The sequence below is a fragment of the Apodemus sylvaticus genome, chromosome 23 (genome assembly GCF_947179515.1).
Source record: "Apodemus sylvaticus chromosome 23, mApoSyl1.1, whole genome shotgun sequence".
Taxonomy (NCBI): Eukaryota; Metazoa; Chordata; class Mammalia; order Rodentia; family Muridae; genus Apodemus; species Apodemus sylvaticus.
Window position 1 is genome coordinate 36,815,364 of NC_067494.1, and position 18,293 is coordinate 36,833,656.

General features: G+C 42.0%; 1 protein-coding gene across 4 annotated transcripts in view; it reads right to left on the reverse strand.

The window, feature by feature from the left end:
• The window catches only part of Ipcef1 (interaction protein for cytohesin exchange factors 1), a 152,403-nt gene that overhangs the window by 42,254 nt on the left and 91,856 nt on the right, over window positions 1-18,293 (reverse strand). For 3 of the 4 annotated variants that reach the window (XM_052169904.1, XM_052169902.1, XM_052169901.1), the window contains 4 exons: window positions 12,013-12,086; window positions 10,309-10,380; window positions 4,797-4,855; window positions 2,628-2,728 (listed from right to left, as the gene is read on the reverse strand). In XM_052169904.1, the coding sequence (XP_052025864.1) occupies window positions 2,628-2,728; window positions 4,797-4,855; window positions 10,309-10,380; window positions 12,013-12,086 (306 nt within the window). The remainder of the gene's footprint in view (window positions 1-2,627; window positions 2,729-4,796; window positions 4,856-10,308; window positions 10,381-12,012; window positions 12,087-18,293) is intronic. The other variant, XM_052169903.1, reaches the window with a different exon arrangement.

Sequence of the window (18,293 nt, forward strand, 5' to 3'; positions counted from 1 at the left end):
CTCTCCGTTGAGCTCCTGCAGTGCACTGTGTTTCCTTGTGGAATTCGGCCCCATTGAGATTCGATACTAGAACCAGAAGTCTAAACTCTCCGGTACTGAAAATTAAGATTATCTTTACTGTCTGGGGGTGAGAAAAGCTAGGCATTAAATTAATTTATTCCAAACCTTTAAAGTTTTTGAGACAACTTTCCAGAATATTATTATTTTATTATGTTCAGTTCAGCTTCAAGAAATAAAAAGTCATTGCCCAACTGTTAAAAAAAAAAAAAAAACCCTCGAAAAAATTTTATTGATACCCTAGGCTTCTATATCTGATCATGGCTAACCTATACCAATACTGAGTGAAACAATAACTTGATTTATGCCCTGGAAGAAAGTTACCCAGAATTTTTTTTCTTTTACTTCATTTGTTTAAATAGAAAGCCCAGTGTTATTTTAACCAATGGCCTTATATGTCTGGTTTTTATTTTCCAGAAATACGAGAAAACAAAAACAAAATCTGCCTGGGAAATATGTGAGCAGAAGGGACATACTCTGTTACTAGGGGGTAAACATCTAACTATTCAACATTTGTCCGAGTTTGCTTTTGGTTGCTATAACAAACACCATGACCAATGACAACTTGGGAACAGCCAGTTTGCTTGGCTGGCCAGTCGCAGTCAGTCCATCATCAGGAGAAGCCAAAGAAGGAACTCAAGGCAGAAACCTAGAAGCAGAAACTGGAGCAGAGGTCCCAAAGGAACATTCCGGATTGATTTGCTCCCATGGCTTGCTCAGCATGCTTTCTTATACCACCTAGACTATCTGTCTGCCTAGCAATGGGACCACCCACAGTGGGCTGGGCCCTCCCATATCAATCAACAAAATGCCCCGGCAGAACTGCCTGCAGGCAATCTAATATATGTGTTTTCTTAGATGGGGCAAAACACTAACCAAGACAACATTTATCAGACAATTTTATCATGTATTACTTTAGAAAACACCTATTAAAAGACTTGCAACTTCTTAAGAAACAACATTTGAGGATGAGTAGACAGCTCAGTTGGTAGTGTGTTCAGTCCCCAGCACTATACAAAAACCAGGTATGGTGGTGCACACCTGTAGTTGCAGTAATCTTCACTGGGTGGGGGGGTAGGGTGAATGGAGACAAAAAGTTTAAAATCACTGTTGACTATACAGAAAGCTAAAGGCCAGCTTGGGTCACTTGAGACACTGCCTCAAAAAAGACAGGCAAACACACCTTTGATTGATGAAGTGGGAAAAGATAAGTAGAAAATCTTCTAAGTTTATTAACCTAACTTGTAGGTCTGCTGAGCTGTCTCATGTTTAAGTGTGCAGTGCTGGACTTTAGATCTACAGATAGGCGAGTTTCATGGTGCAGTTCCAAACAGGTTTCCTCTGACAGGAAACAAAAACAGTAAGATCAACTTCCTTATGGCCTTGGGAAGCAATTCAAAACCAGAAATAAAATAAACAAGACAGACAGACAGATACTAGGTCCAATAAAAGTGATGGATAAATCTGACCCATTAAAACTCATGACCTGTCATTTATTTTAAACAGCCGTGAAAGTATTTAAACAATAATAATAAGTAAGAACAGATCCCTTTTAGCTGAAGCATGCACGACAAATACATGTTATTTCCAATATAGAGAGTCACAAACTGGAGAATACCACCAATCACCAAGAAGGAGGAAGAGGACGAGGAGGCAAAAACTAAAAACATCTAATAGACACCAAGAGAAAATACAAATGACTCTAACCATTAGAAGGGGTTTGGCCTCACTAGCAATCAATAAAATGCAAATAAAACACTAATGTTTCTCAAGGTTGATCCTGTATTTAAAGCACCTGGTACATGACAGGCATAAAGCTGTAACTTTGCCTGGTGGGGTAGACCAGATGTAAAGGATATGTTAGCATGCAGGAGGTCCTGAATTCAACCAATTAACCGGAAACAATAACATTACTAATGAATTTTTAAAAATCTATATAGCCAATGACCCTTGTAGAGAGTATCCACAAGGATACTTAGCCCTGAGTGTACATCCATACATCCAAACACAAAGTTCATACTCCAAAGTCATGGCATCCTGAAGACCTGAACTTCCAAAGCTTAGCATAGAACTTGGACTGCTCTTTGGAAGCCAACCATACCAGTCCATGTGCAACCTTACTGAGCTGACCCCAGCTGCCTTCTCATCTTGCTGATTGTTTTGCTTTGCAGACTCTGTATCTAGTATCTCTTTAAACTTCATCTTGCAACATTGTATCCCGGGCACTGGGCAAGGCATTTGACATTCCTTCTGAGAGTAAGTAGGGTATAATACTGCCAAATGAGGCTCTGCAGGCATTGGCCTGCCACTCAAAGTCCTTCGCATCTGCATGCAACCTCTGAGTGTGATCCAGTGCTTCTGTGGGTTATGAACAAGATTGTCATCCCCGAGGGTTGCTATGGAGAAGGGCTCTAAGTCAGCGCCCTGAGTCAGTAACCTGCGGACTACACTTGATCTTTGGCAGGCACCTTAACTTTGTCCATTCTAAAAATTTACTGGCCAAGGTAGGCAGTCTGTAATTGGAAGGAGGAACGTCCCCACAAAGGATTAGTGACCAACAGACTACTCACATCAACACGTACCACAGGAGAGGACGTTGCGGAAGCGTACGGAGGGGGTGGTGCCTCCACAGCTATTTCAGGATCTTCCTGCTCGCTCTCACTGTAACATTCTAAAACCGGAAGAAAGATGCTTCAGGGCGCCCATCATTTATTCCATTATGGGTGAGCAAAGTTTTTTGTTGTTGTTGTTGTTACCTCCATCTGCCTATTGCAATGTCAATCTAATTCAAATGGAAAGCATTCCAAAAAGGAAAAAATAAAAATAAAAAAAATGTAGAATGCAAGAACTCTATGGCACTACCTGTTAAAAAGAAATTCAAGGATTGGGAGAAATGAGGGGTCTCCGTGGTGGCTTCTGCTGCCAGAGAGCATCCAGCACGCAAGATGGGAGCTATTATAACTCAGAAAAACATAAAAAATAGCTTTAAAATGTGTGAGTCATTATAACACAGTCATCGATGAAAATGGGAGTCAGAACTAGCCTTGGGAGCTGAGTCTCACCAATAACTCACTTCTGGCTGGTACCCAGACAGCAAGAGGAAGGACCCGGCTGAGCATGGGGGCCAAACCATAAAAATAGAGATCCCAGAGGGAGATGCTGTAAGATGAAGCTTTAGAGCTTTAGATACAACATCACACAAGGTCTTTAAAACCCAGAGTAGAGCCGGCAGTGGTGGCGCACACCTTTAATCCCAGCAGCTAGGGAGGCAAGGGCAGACAGATTTCTGAGTTCAAGGCCAGCCTGGTCTATGGTGAGTTCCAGGACCCCAGGGCTACTGCTTGCAGACAGGAGCCTAGCATAACTGTCCTCCAAGAACACCACCCAGCAGAGGAGGGAAACAGATTCAAGACCCACAGCCAAACATTAGACAGGGCTTGGGAATCTTTTAGAAGAGTTGATGGAAGAACTCAGGGACCTGCAGGAAATGTTGGTTCACAAAAAGACCAACAGAGTCAACCAGCCTGGACCCTTGAAGGGCAGGTGACGACTCTCAGAGACTGAACCACCAACCAAAGAAAAATGGTGGGGTGGACCTAGCCCCTCCCTGCCCCTGCACATCTGTAGCAGATGTGCAGCTTGGTTTGGTCTTCAAGCCAGTCAGTCCCCCAACAACTGGAGGGGGTGCTGTCTCTGAACCTGTTGCTGCCTGACTGTGGCCCGTTCCCTTAACTAGGCCACCTTGTCTGGCCTCGGGAAGCAGATGTGCCTAGTCCTGCCATGACTTGACATGCCAATGTAGGATGATACCTAGGGTAGACATCCCTTTCTCAGAGGAGAAGAGGAGGTATCGGGGGAGAGGAAGAACCCCATATGAGGGGGGACCAGGAGGAGGGCTGCAATAGGGATGTAAAGCTAATTAACTAATTAGTTAATTAATTAAAAATAAGAATCTTCTATACAGATCTGTCTTCCCCAGTTGATAACAATGGATGCTTACCTTACAGGAAAGGGGACAACAAGGTGGTTAGATGCCAATTTCACAGCATCGTAATGAACCCCCCCTTATTGGTTCAAACTTGCCACACTTTCATTTCCAAACTCAAGATTTTATAACTAAGCATGCAAATTTCTCCTTACAGTCCCTGAGTGTCCCGCACCAGAATCTGTCGGTGGGCCTGGCACCTGCAGCTTCTATTCCCCCCACACTAAAGCCAAAGAACATTATGAAGATGTATGAGCCTGTGGCTTGTGCAGCCCAAAGAGGTACAGAGTGGGGGTTGGGGAGGGACGGTGTGTCTCTCAGCCTGATCTTCAGGTTCAGAGAACAGTTTCAAGTCTAATGTCAACACCCAGCTGGCGGAAAGGTTGAACTGTCCTAGGAAGTGGTGGGATGGAATGTATCTGACTAGACCATGACACACGCAGGCCCATGAGTAAGAACTCCGTAAGGAGGGCACTACACATTTGCATTGGCAATTGTCAGAGTATCAGGGAAGCCAGCAGCTGCTGACGTGTGGGTGAAGTGTGAAGTCACTGCGAGCTGGCATGGGAAACCAGGCTCTCTGCTGAGGCTGCATGAAGATGGTTTTCTGTCCCTTTGAGAGAATTTCAAATGCCAAACTGTGTTTCTCCAGGATGTGCCTATACATAGAACCTCGAGTTACTCTTTCTTCACCCTGATCCGTTCGAACCTAATATTCTTGCTAAAATTTCAGAAATATAAAAATAAGACGTACCTTCATCCTTTGTGGTGGATTCCTGGTGGGTCACAGCAAATCCAAGTTTGTTTAACCACCTAAGATTCAAATGGAAAGTAAATGTTTGAACAGTCAGCTGGGCCCCTGATCCACTCCCCATGCCCCCCCCCCGACCCTGCTTCCTGTATCTGATTTTGCATAAAGTTCAGCCCTAATTCGACACCGGGTACTTCCTAAAGCATCATGAGTTTGAGACACGGAGACGGAAGATGTCTGGTTTCATAATACTTGGCTTTCCAAGGGTCTACATTATAAGAGAAGTGGGGTGAGACTTTATCCAGTGATTAAGGAAGCTAAGGAAGATGTTCTAACTATATGAGCAAATATGTCTTCTTTAGTAATTATGTATTTTAAGCCTTTGGCCATCCATCATCAAGCCACTGGTCATCAAATTCAGCCACTTGGACATCAAGGCTATAGCTCTGTAAGATTTTAAATTTAATGCCATTACACATATGCATTATACGTGTGGAAGCCAGGAGACAACTTTCAGGATTCAGGCTCCCTTTGTCCCTGTAAGTGGCTTCTAGGTGTTAAGCTCAGCATATCGGGTTTGCCTAGGAAGCTATTTAACCACAGAGCAGTTCCAGCGGTCTATCATTTAAATAATGTCAATTGATTTCAGAAAAAAAAAATCATAACATTCGTTCTTAAGTCAGAAAAGCTGTTGTGGGGCTCAGTAGACAATCTGGCTAGAACACAGAAGGGTTTACTACAGGGTGGACATGTTTAAGTACTAAATTCTTCATGGAAAGGCAAAAGTTGACAGTGTATTGATGATTTGTTTCCTATTGATTAGACATTAGTTGTGTAATAAGTCTAGACAAATCTTAACAAACTCAAACTCTGTTTTAATTCTAGGCCACTGCCGTGCCTCCTTAAGATTTCAGTTAGGAACATATTATAAAAATAAAAATACTTAAAAATAAAAAACAAAGGATGCCTGTTTCATATATTCCTATTTATATAATCTAATATTTGAAGGGAAAATGTCCTCTGGGTAGAGTGACTGTCTAGGGGACCATTTCCCAAGTCTTTCTGGTTGTCTGTTTGTGTTTTCAAAAAAACTGTGTTTCGTATTCCTGGGGTTTTCTTTTGAGAAACGAGCACTTTCAATAATGACTTAAGTTAATATCACCAGAATACCAGCAATGGCTCTACACATGTGAGGACCCAGTTATGCTTTTCTTCCAGTCCTGTCCTGCATCATTAGCCGCTCAGCTTCCTGCACTGGCACCATGGCACAAACACCACACATGCCCAAATCTACAGCTGTCAGCCTCTCAGAAATTCCTACCCAAGCTTCAACCAGATGTGATCCTTCTATACTCATTATTTAAATATATATATAATATAATATATATATGATACATATGATATATGATATATATGATATATATGATGATATATGATATGTATGATGTGTGATATCAAACATTGTATATTATATATAATGTGTTATAGCTGGATGGTGGTGGCGTACGCCTGTAATCCCAGCACTCTGGGAGGCAGAGGCAGGCAGATTTCTGAGTTCGAGGACAGCCTAGTCTACAGAGTGAGTTCCAGGACAGCCAGGGCTATACAGAGAATCTCTGTCTTAAAAAACCAAATCCAAAAAACCAAAAAAAAAAGTTATGTTATATATTTATTATGTGCTATATATCATATATAACATATATCATATATCATATATTATTATATGTTATATATTATAGGGTATATATTATATATTACTATATATATATTAAATTTATGTATTACACAAGATGAGAATCTCTATAAGAAGCATAGTGAGCCCAGTCTCCTTAAAGATGTTCACTCTAGTTCCACGATAGTTCTCTAACACCCATATAAGACTGGACCAATGCTAAGGCACAGACCATGATGTAGGAAGGCAGGAATGTTTATCTAGTTCCTAAATGATGACAGATAAGACAAAAGAACAGGGTCAGAGTTCATAAGAGCTAGTGAACATGTGGGGAAATGCTATTTGTTTCTACGAAAAGAATGGAAAATAAAAATCTGAATCAATTGCTCAGCTAAACATGAAAATGGAGATAGCTTTGAGCAGGCAACTTGATGATAGCATTCAAATTTTAAATATATATCTTCTTTACCTAGCAATTGTAATTGTGAATATCTATTTGGAAAGAAACAAAAAGCACACTTTCGTGTAGAAAAATGTAAGGTTTATAACAGTAGAAAGAAAAAAGTCCTGTGTTAATTGTTAATTGTTGAGATTTGGTCTTTTGCTACATATTGTAGTATTAAATACTGGTCCCCAAGGTCTGGTTGTCTCCCAAAATAAGGTAGAGTCAACCCCAGAAAGGCACCCGGGGTTGACCACCACCTCCACACTTACACATACAAACATACATGGACACCTACATGCATATGCGCACACACATGAACATCTGTGCTACACAAAAATTTAAAGCATATTTTCTAAATCAGATAAAATACAATATATTTCATGGTTCACTTTAAGAAGACCAACAGCTTTCGGTTTAAACCCCCCAAAAGTTTTCATTAGCCACAGAGTTGAATGACTGAAATCAGAAATCACTATTCCCCCACCACACACACACTTCTTCCCTGCCCATCAAGTCATTCCTAGATCTATTATTGATTCATTTAAACAGGATCCATCAAGAGAAAAGAGTTTCAGGTGTCATTAAAAGTAAGTCTCTAGGTATCATCTATATAATCTTGTAGGAGAAAGGACAAACTCAGTGGGCCTCGTTGGCTACTGGAAGTATTGTGTTGAAAATAACAAAACCCAGTAATGGCTGTGATGATCAACTTCATAAAGTTGACACAACTTGGAATCACGGGAACATCTCATCGAGGGCACTGCCTACAGCAGGTGGGGCTTGTCTCTTGATTGCTATTGATGTAGGGACACCCGTCCCACAGTGGGAAGCACCATTCCCCTGGCTCTAGTCCTGAGCAGCATGAGAATGAGGAACACTAGCTAAGCATAGGACAGCAAGCAGGCAAGGCTCCAGGCACTGGTCCTCTCTGCTCTTCATGGCGGATGTGATGCTTGAAGCTCCTATTCCAACCACAGACTGTGACCTAGAATTTTAAGTATAATAAGCCATTTCTTCCCTATGTTGCTTTTTGTCAGGATCTTTTGTGATGAAGTAGAAGTGGAACTGGGAGAATGGTTTTACAGATATAAGAACTCATCGTGTATCCAGGCGCGGACGACATGGGCCGTGTCATCATGAGGGGTGAAGAGGGGTCAACTTAAGGACTATGATCAAAATCATCCTTTCGAGTATAAAGATAACCAGAGAGATCCAAAATGAGCGCCCAGGATACAAGGAATGCAAATTTCAACTTCTGTCTTGTTCATTGGTTGGGAGAGGATACATTACACAGACTGGCAGTAAGATTTGACCTTGATTATGGTGACAGGTATTGAGTTACTAGCCAACAAAATAAAGGTGTCTATCAATAAAACACACACAAGACCTGCCAGTAAATAGGAATCTGCAGATGGGGAAAAAAAAAACAACTCTGAAGATAAAGTGTGAAGACGGAAACAAAAGCTGAGCTGGTGGGAGCCAGGATCAGGGAGCTAAGCAGCTCCTTGTGATGTGTGACTGAAACACAGTGGATCCCAAGAATCTCCTAAGAGTCTAACCTTCTCTTGATAGGAAATGTATTCTGCAGTGTAGGAGTCACTCACCAGGCAACAAAGCACTCAACAGCCTATTTCTCTGGGATGTTCTCTCTCACCTAGCCCTCCTTGAGAAGATGAAAACTGCTTTGAAATAGTCAGCCCCAGGATGGGTGGGGAAGACGGTAACAGGTAAAGCTGAGGATGCACAAAAGCCAGGATGTTCTTAAAGGAGCTATCAGGGTGGGATGGTGGGTAGCCCTGTCTCCCTGCCACCACAGACCAGAGCCACCCATGTGAACCTCGTCAGTGACTCAGTTGCATTCCCCATCTCTGGTTCTAAGTAAGCATGTCTAAGCAAGAACATTGCCCTCCTCTGGATGCTTGAAGACTGTGTCATTGCAAATCAGTCAGACTGAGTCACCAGTGCCATACAGAGATGAGTGTTGACCTTTGAGAGGTATACGTCCTGTCTTTCTTTTGATGTGTCTTCTTCTTCTCTCTCTCTCTCTCTCTCTCTCTCTCTCTCTCTCTCTCTCTCTCTCTCTCTCTCTCTCTCTCTCTCTCTCGCTCTCTCTCCCTTCCTCCCTCCCTCCCTCCCTCCTTCCTCTACCTCCTTCTGTTCTTCCTCCTCCTCCTCTTCTCCTCTCTCCTCTCTCCTCTCTCCTCACCCCCCCTCTCATGCTTGAGAAACACAAGAGGGGTCGCTACAACCAGAAAAGACTTTAGAAACAGACACTCTCTTTGCCTATCAACGATCTATTTGGAGGACACTGCTATCAATCCCTTCCCTGATAGCTAAGCATGGTTTCCCAGCTTCCTGGGAGCCATTTTGTCTTCATCTGAAGAGACGAGGTGATGGTAAGCTACATGACTATTATAAATGAGAAGCCTCCCCCTGTACCCCACAGCTAGACAGTCCTGCAGGAGAGATAACCTGAAGTGGGAATGGGAGGTGTGTCATGAAAGGTAGCACCTATTTTATTTAGCTTTCTAAGACAAGAAAGCAAAAAGGGATTATGTATGGAAGATAAGCAAGCAATTTACCATGTACAAATAGATAGCAGGGTCTCAGTATAAACTTAAACTCCATGAATGGAGGAATTATGGAAGTGGAAGGGGTTGACTGGTTTTGCCCAGCATTTTGGGCAATGGGGCACACTATGGATGTCTCATGGACCCTTAATTATTATACGATGGTCCAAAGACACCAAGAACAGGCCTTTTGGGCTAGTAGGATGTCCCTGATACCTCAAGGCAGCACCTAACAGGCAGCTTGATTCAAAGGACAGCAGATGCAATGCATCTTCATCGAAACCAGGAGTGAAGTGGGAACTGAACGCATTGGCTTAGCAGAGCATGCAGGAAGCAGAACAAAGGATATTTTTCAAGTCGGATGCTTTTAAAGTAGATGCTCAGGGTGATCCTTGAAGACGCAGGCAATAAGTCCGTGAGCCTTTGAAGACAATCACACAGCACATGCGGCAGGCTGCAGAGACTGGGTGAGGACCAGAAGGCTGTAACACTGCATCCAAGATGCCTTGCGGTCCTCCTTGGGATGTGAATTTTTATCTTAAGGTCTCTATCCATCTACTCTCTCCCATCGATGGCTCCTTTAGAAGAATCTCACAGCTACTTCCTAAAACAGCTACATTTGGGTAAGTGTACTTCCCCCAAGGGACTACAAATGCTAGAGAAGAAAGCAAGGTCATCTTCCAATCACTAAAGAAATTAACAGTACAATATTAAGTAACACAAATAAATATGACAGTAAGTAATGTGATCATTGGCTTCAAACTCTAACATCAGACCAAGGTGAGTTCACCCTCCTAGGGACTGGGCCCACCAATGTCGTCTACTTACACATTCATCTCCTGCAAATTCTCTGCTGCAAAGTAGAAGGTTTTGATCTGTGGGTGATTGATCTTAAATGCACTAGAAAAAAGAAAAGCACATATGTGTTAGTGTTTTTAAAGTAATTGTTATATTAAATGCCTATGATATAGTCCTGATTTCACTTAGTAAAGTGAGAGTTAATTTATCATATCAGGGCTGTATTTTAGCCACTCAAGAGTTTCCACATTTATGTATGTGTGTGTGTGTGTGTGTGTGTGTGTGTGTGTCTGTGTATTTGTGTGTATGTGTCTGTGTGTGTGAGTGTCTGTGTGTATGTATGTGTGTGTCTGTGTGCGTGTCTCTATGTCTCTGTGTCTCTCTGTGTTTGTGTGTCTTTGTGTGTCTGTGTGTGTCTCTGTGTGTGTCTCTGTGTGTGTTTGTGTATCTGTGTGTGTCTGTGTCTATGTTTCTGTGTATGTGTGCCTCTGTGTGTGTGTATGTGTGTATGTGTGTGTTTCTGTGTCTCTGCGTATGCATGTTTGTGTATATGTGTGTGTGTCTCTGTGTGTGTCTGTATATATGTCTGTATGTGTGTGTGTGTCTTTTTTCACCTGCTACTTAACTGTATAGAGACAACTAAATTCAAGAATCCCTGAGTTGTCACTTAACACAATTCGAGCCAACTCCTTCAGGCAAGCTATTATTTGCATTCAACCAAATATGCAGTGGCATTTTATTTATAGGAAAACAGTCAGGTATGTAATTTCCCTGCCCTTGTGACTCTTCATAAGCCGTAGGGTAGGGGGCTCTGTATTGGTAAAGGAAAAGTATGAGCTAGATATTAGTTAAAGGAAATTTATGACCCGCCCATGACATCAAGCCGAATGTTTCCACCTACCAATCACACCAGAAGATCTACAGAGCACGACAGAATTTTGGGTCTTGGGGGTTGTTTATTTAGTGACCAATCAAAAAAATCAAGAGCATTAACACAACCAATACAGAGCAAAACACAGCTGGTACACCCGAATAAACAAAGGATAAAAGCCAACACTGGATCCCAAGACAACACTGCTGATCAAGTAAGAAATGTCCCTTTCCAATAATATAGGAGACGATATTGAAGAAAGAAGAGAGAAACGAGAGAAGACACAAAAGTAAGTCATACTCAGATGCTCTCTTGAAATGATCATGGGACCAGAGTGTACACACAGCTCTCCAGGCAGTTCTGAGCTGTTTCCAGACCCTACAGGCTCAGCGATCGTGAGCAGAACAAGACGCATAAGCTACAGCCTCCTTCATTTCTGTCTCTGCTCACATTTAACCTACAGGAGGGTGCAATCCCAAACTAAACACATCAGAGCACTGAATGGTGAGGCTAATACCATGCGCCGAGATCATTGACTCTTGCTGAAGGGTCTGCATTTCTGTCTGCATAGCTATTTGTCCTTTACAAGGTCAAAGTCTTGACGTCGATTCCCTCACCTTTGGGGTGAGGGAGCTAAAACCCATCCACCCCCAGGTCAACATCAGAAAATGAGAAGTAAAACACTTCTATGCACACTTTCTGTGAGCATATATTTATACAGTTCCAACTCACAAGGCTCAAAATTCCCAGACGTGTGAGTTCTCCCTGCACCCACTTACAAATCACCCCACTGCTAGGTGAACTTTGAAAATGGCTATGATCCTGGACCCTGGCCTTGTGGGGGCAGGGCAAGTACAACTCACTTTTTTTTCTTGCATTCAGAGGCTCTTTCCACTGTGAAATCTGACAGGTTGACAAAGCCATCCGCTTTCTCTGCCTGAAACACATAGCACACACATTAATAAATGTTGGGTTCCTAGCCTTTGGTGTACTAACAACGAATAGAGATGGTATAAATGAAATGCAGTACAATCCACAGAATGTCCGTGAAGTAGCCATGAACTTAAATACACCATTTATAGGAGAAAAGGAACATCCGTGAAGTAGTATCAACTAGCCATGGATATGCCACTTATAGGAGAAATTAATATTCTAAAAAAAATATAAACAAAATATTCTCATTAGAAATGACATGATACAGCTTAGGGATGGTCAATATACAACAGGCCCTGTCCCTGTCCCTGCCCCACTTCTGTCCTCATGAAACCCACAAAGTTAACCCACCCACGTCCTGCTTCCTGCTGAGCCTAGAGGCAGGTTCAGCATCATTTTCCCCCCACAAGTGTGGTGAGCCACAGCACAGGAGAGGAGACCTAGTTAGCAGGCTTCAGATGGTGGACAGAGCCCAGGCCTTGAAGTTGGCAAACCCACAGATACACATCTCACTGGCTGTTAGGCCGTCAGTGAGCTGGGATAAACACAACACTTAGCAAACAATAGATAGGGATGAATGACCCTCTTCCCCAAGTCTTTAGGCAGGGACCCATCAGAACCACAGCTTGTGAAAACCTAGTGCCATTGGTTGATTCTTATAGAAGAGAGTCCTCAGGAAAGAAAGACACTGCAGATCACATAGGAGACATGTTGCTTTAAATCACTGGTCTCAACCTTCCTAATGTTGTGACCCTTTAATATAGTTCCTTATGGTATGGTAAACCCTAACCATAAAATTATTTTTGTTGCTAATTCATATCTATAATTTTGCTACTGTTAGGAATCTGAATTATGTAGTAATATAAATCTCTGCATTTTCTGATAATCTTAGGCTACCCCTATAAAAAGGGTCCTTGGACCACAAGGGAGCCGCGACCCATAGGTTGAGAACCTCTTCGACAAATCTAAAAAACAAACTCTTCATAGGAAGTGTAACCAAAGCTCTGCCTCTCTATGAACCAGTTGATTAATTATGTGTGAATAAAGTTGAGATGGTCTGCAAAGAAGGTGGCTCATTTGTCATAAATGGAGTGCAAAGAAGTTGGGTCATTTGTCAAATGGAGCATGTCAAATCTTTTCACTAGCACCCCTGAGCAGAGAAACACAATTTTTAAAAATGTAACTGAAGGCGCAGATATTAGGAGATGAATAAGTTTTTATTTTAAAAACAGAGTATTAATTTTAAAATCAAATAGGTGTTAAATTTGTCCCAGGGTGATTTTAGTTGACTTTGATTTTTATTTTGTCTCGGTTCCAAATCACTGAGAAATCAACTTATTTTTCTTCAGAAAAATTAAACTGAAATAGACAACTCCATTCCTAGCCTCTATATTCTACAAGACTAGATCTATCCAAGTATGCATCTACATCTTCCTCTTTATGAGAATTAAAATTCAGGATTAGTGAGAACTTGTCTCTTTAAAATACTTATACATATGTCCATACACTGAGTGCATACATAGATACATTGTTTATTAACAGGCCATTTAGTCACCACATATTACCTTCATCAATCTCATCTTTTAAAAAAAAGTATTCAAGAAATGTACAATATATGAGTTGATATTTTACATAGCATATAATGTTTCCTGTGATTACATAAATTACATAAATGTAATTTTGTGAAACCCAGGTTCCATCAATTTCATTGCTAGAAACATATCCAAATTCAGGTTACTTGTGTATATATGCACAGTCACAGAGATACCGTTCACAATAGGCCACAGACTATAACAAACAAAATGGCCATCAATAAACAAACTGTGATAAATCCACAGAGAGAAATATCATATATAGCCACAAACCCCACGAAAGGCTGACATATGCTGTCTGGATAAGCCATGAAAATATTACGTTAAGTGAAAGATTTTAGTCACAAAAGGTCACATATTACTTGATTCCACTTATATAAAGTATTCAGAATAGGAAATACATAATGAAATAAACAAACAAACAAGGTTATGTATCCATGCCCTAGGGAGTGAAGAATTAGGTATAACTGTTTGAAGGGGGTAGCGTTTTATCTTGGAAATATTGTAGAACTAGTTAGAGGTTGTTGTAGAGTATTGTAAATGTACTAAATGTCAACTGAAGTACTGACTCTGTGGTTGATCTTCTGTAAAATGGCCATGTTCATAAAATATCAATGTGATGCTAAAATATTTTCATAAAAATTCCCATAACCAGTCCTGAGAAAAACAACCATTTATATTAAGCATTTGTCACCACCTCTCCCCTAACATATATCCCCATGCAAGTTGTAATAGTTTCTGTGAAGCCTCAATACTTCCTTTGCTAAGTCCCATCCAACTTTTCCGTAACCTGAGATAGACTCTAGTGGCTGCCAACACGGTCCAATCCTCTCCTATGCCTCCTGGCTTAGCTTCTCTGGTACATAACACTGCTGCTTACCTTGCCCCTAGTTACCCCCTTTTCTGAAGCTTTCACAGGATCTTCTGCTATTTCTCAAGTATCAGGCTTCCCTGGAGTTCAGTCTCCCTATACTCTCATTTCCAGCAATTCTGGATGGGTAGCTTGGGACCCTCCCACGAATTCATATATCATCTGGACACACACCTATCCAAAATCTGTAACTTGAATTAAGGTTCCATCCTGGAGCCCCTTGCCTAGATTTATAATGGCCTAGTATGAGATGACTGAGATGTTCCTTTTGGTCTCCATGCCCACATATGAGAACATACATGCCACCAACACAGGTTGAAAAATGAATGAATATGTCAAGCCATTTGGGAACTAAGATCTTTCTCATGAGGGTGAATTCTTATTTTCTGGAGACTGGTTTGCCTGCTGAGGGAAGAGATTGTTGTCAAAGAAGGTGGCCCACATCCTGAGATGGTTTTGCATATAAGCACTAAGCCTTCTGCTTCTCCACATACAAGCTGTATGTGGTGCTTGCTGGAAGCTATGCAGGTCCCAGCACCAACCTTTAGAATTAAGAACAAATATGCATCCCTTTTCTTTACGAGCTACCCAGCCTCCAGGATTTTGCTATAGAAGATGAACTGAGACAACCTTCCCAGAATTCATGCAAGGAAATACAAGAGTGTGTTACGGTTGCATCTTCCACAGATGGTTCATTCATCTATTCCTGCCATGTCATACCCTGTCCATCACCATTAGCATTCTGTTAAGTTACTGCAGAAGCCTCCAAAAAGCAGACCCCCTCTTTCTAATTCTCTCTTTCAATCCAACATAGCACCCAAAGAGCAGCCACAGCAAATCTCTGCATCATGAGCATGCTTCAAGATACTTCACTAATTAAAACCCTGCACGATTCCCAGTTGCTCTTGGATAAAGCCTAAGTATCTCAGCAGAAAGCCCTTTACGACCGAGCCCTAATGAATTCCACAATTCCATCTGCTCCAATGACCCTACCCTCTAGGCAACAAAAAAAACAAACTGGAAAATTAAAACAAAGAAGACTATGCTCTTACAGGGCGGAATTAGAGTCACACCCAGTTTTTGTCTACGCCTCTGGACAATTTCATTGCAATGCCGCGTAAGCTCATTTTATATGGCGATAATATGTAAATCAACTAAAAATGAAACCTACAGAGGACAGAATGATGTGCAGTTGGTAAAAGTGCTTGCCACGTAAGCGTAAGGATTTAGGTTCAAAGCCCAAAAATTCATATAAAAAGCTGGTCACAGTGGCACACAATAATCTAAACACTGGGGAAGCGGAGGCTGAAGGGTCCCTGGGCCTTCTGGACCAGTGTGTCCGATCTAGTCAGGGAACCTCAGGCTTAGTGAGGGAGCCATAGAAAGAGGTAAGATGAAGAGCAATTGAGAGACACACCCAGCATTGACCTTTAACCTCTATAGACCTATATGTGTGTGCACGCACACACACATGCATAAAGAAATATATAAATAAATACTAAAAGAACTGTAGAGTTTGGTTTCTTTTAAAAAACCAATTATGTTACGTAAAGATGTTTTTGTTTTGATCCTAGGTATGAGATATGGAGCTGCTGCTTCAGATTGTCCACGGCAGCAGACTATTTAGCTCATGCATGCTGCGGCAGGGGCATGACTCTGCCAGCTACAGAGAGTTTAATTCTGAGACCTCTTGAGAGAGAATGAATGCCAGAGCCCAGAGAGGGACCAGAAAGCTCTGAAGAAGAAGAAAGCAAGGCTGTTCCTACTAATTCCTGCTAATGCTGCTGCTGCTGCTGCTGCTGCTGATGATGATGATGATGATGATGATGATAATGCTGATGATGATGGGTGAGAGGAAAGACATGAGAAGAAGTTGGAGATATCCTGACTAGACAAAGACTGGACTTGCCCCAAGGAACTCAGTGCTTCTATTCAGCAGGAAGAAGTTTAAAGAGACATACACCCCCTTTCCACCCTAACCTTCTTTCTCTCCTGCCCAGTGTTGAAGGGTAGGAAAGGATTAGGGTAGAATAAGGGTAGGAATACACACACACACACACACACACACACACACATACACACATACACACACACAAATGAGCTTCTACTAATATTTGGGAAGAGAACTTAATGGGACTTAGGGGGAGGGGAGAACTGGGAAAGGGAAAATCATTTGGAATATAAACAAAGAATATAGAAAAGAAAAAAAAAGATGAAGAAGTAAATTAATGGATTTGGTGTTTGTCACTAAGGGTGACAGTCTGAACTCTGTCCCCATGACCAAAAATTCAGTCTAAGGAAATACTAGACTCCTAAAAGCCACCTTCTGATCTCCACGAGCACACTGTGATGTGCCCCCAACAAACAATATGATGTTTTAAACTAACGAGAGATGAAGGGTGTATCTTTGTTCCAGTGGGTTCCTTTCTGCAGAGACTGAAAAGACTGAGGTTCTTTCAAATCAAGATCCAAAGACACTTGGTGGGGCCACTGCAGGGAGTCTCCCTAGGAGCCTCCTCCTCTTAAGCAGCAGCTTGGTTTCCTGTTTCCATTGTTCTGAAGACATCTGAGCCATATTCAAAGTCACAACCACTATGTCAAAATGTCCCTTGTTTATTTAACCCAGAGGAAAAAAAAAAACAAAACAGAAACCAAACAACGAAACAAACAAACAAACAAAAACTCAGAAGCAACAATCACAATGGGCAACTTTGCCGTGGCGGTGGTGGCGCACACCTATGATCCCAGCACTCTGGGAGGCAGAGGAAGGTGGATTTCTGAGTTCCAGGCCAGCCTGGTCTACAGAGTGAGTTCCAGGACAGCCACGGCTATACACAGAAAACAAAAAACAAAAAAATACAATGGGCAACTTCTCTTGGAATGATAGTTCTCTCCTCCTACTCGCCCTCCTCTTCCTCCTCTTTCTCTTCCTCTTTCTCCTCCTCCTGTTTCTCTTCCTCCTCTTTTTCCTCCTCCTTTTCCTCCTCCTCCTCTTCCTTTCTCCTCCTCCCCTTTCTCCTCCTCCTCTTCTTCCTCTTTCTCCCCCTCCTCTTGCTTTTTCCTCCTCTTCCTCCTCCTTTTCCTCCTCTATCTCTGCTTCCTCTTCCATCTTCTCTTCCTCTTCCTCTTATCCTTTTCCTCCTCTTCTTCCCCTTCCTCCTCCTCCTTTCCTTTTAGATCTGTCCCAGCCTAATCCATTAACTAAAATAACTGACCTGAATGTTATCATTCCCTTTAACTAGTTCTAACTTTCAGAAATGTCACCTGACAGTTGTGTAGCAGGACCTGTTAATTTCTCCAGAACCCTAATATGATTTTTAAAAGGGCTGTCCTCAAGTCACTGTGCAAACTCGCCAGTCTTAAGTTCTATGACCACACATCTATGATTCTTTCTGCAAATCAGTCCATCCACTTTCCCGGCACCTCTGACATCCCCCATCACAGCAGAGCACTACTGAGCAGTTGCTATCACAAGGCAGAAATAGTCTTACCTGTGACAAAACTGGTGGAGTTCAAACATCAAGGACACAGGATCAAGGCTGCTGGTCCTGCCTCCAGTGTCAATCATTTGTGTCAATCCCTCCCTTAACCTCTCTGTTCTCTCTCCCTGAAGGCTTCTATACATCCATTTAGTCAACAGATGTCTTGGGGCTTCCTCGCTGTACCTCATGTGTGAGGCTGTATTAGTGAGCAGAGATCTCCTCACAGAAAACATAAACATGAACCAGGTAAATGATGTAGCACCTCG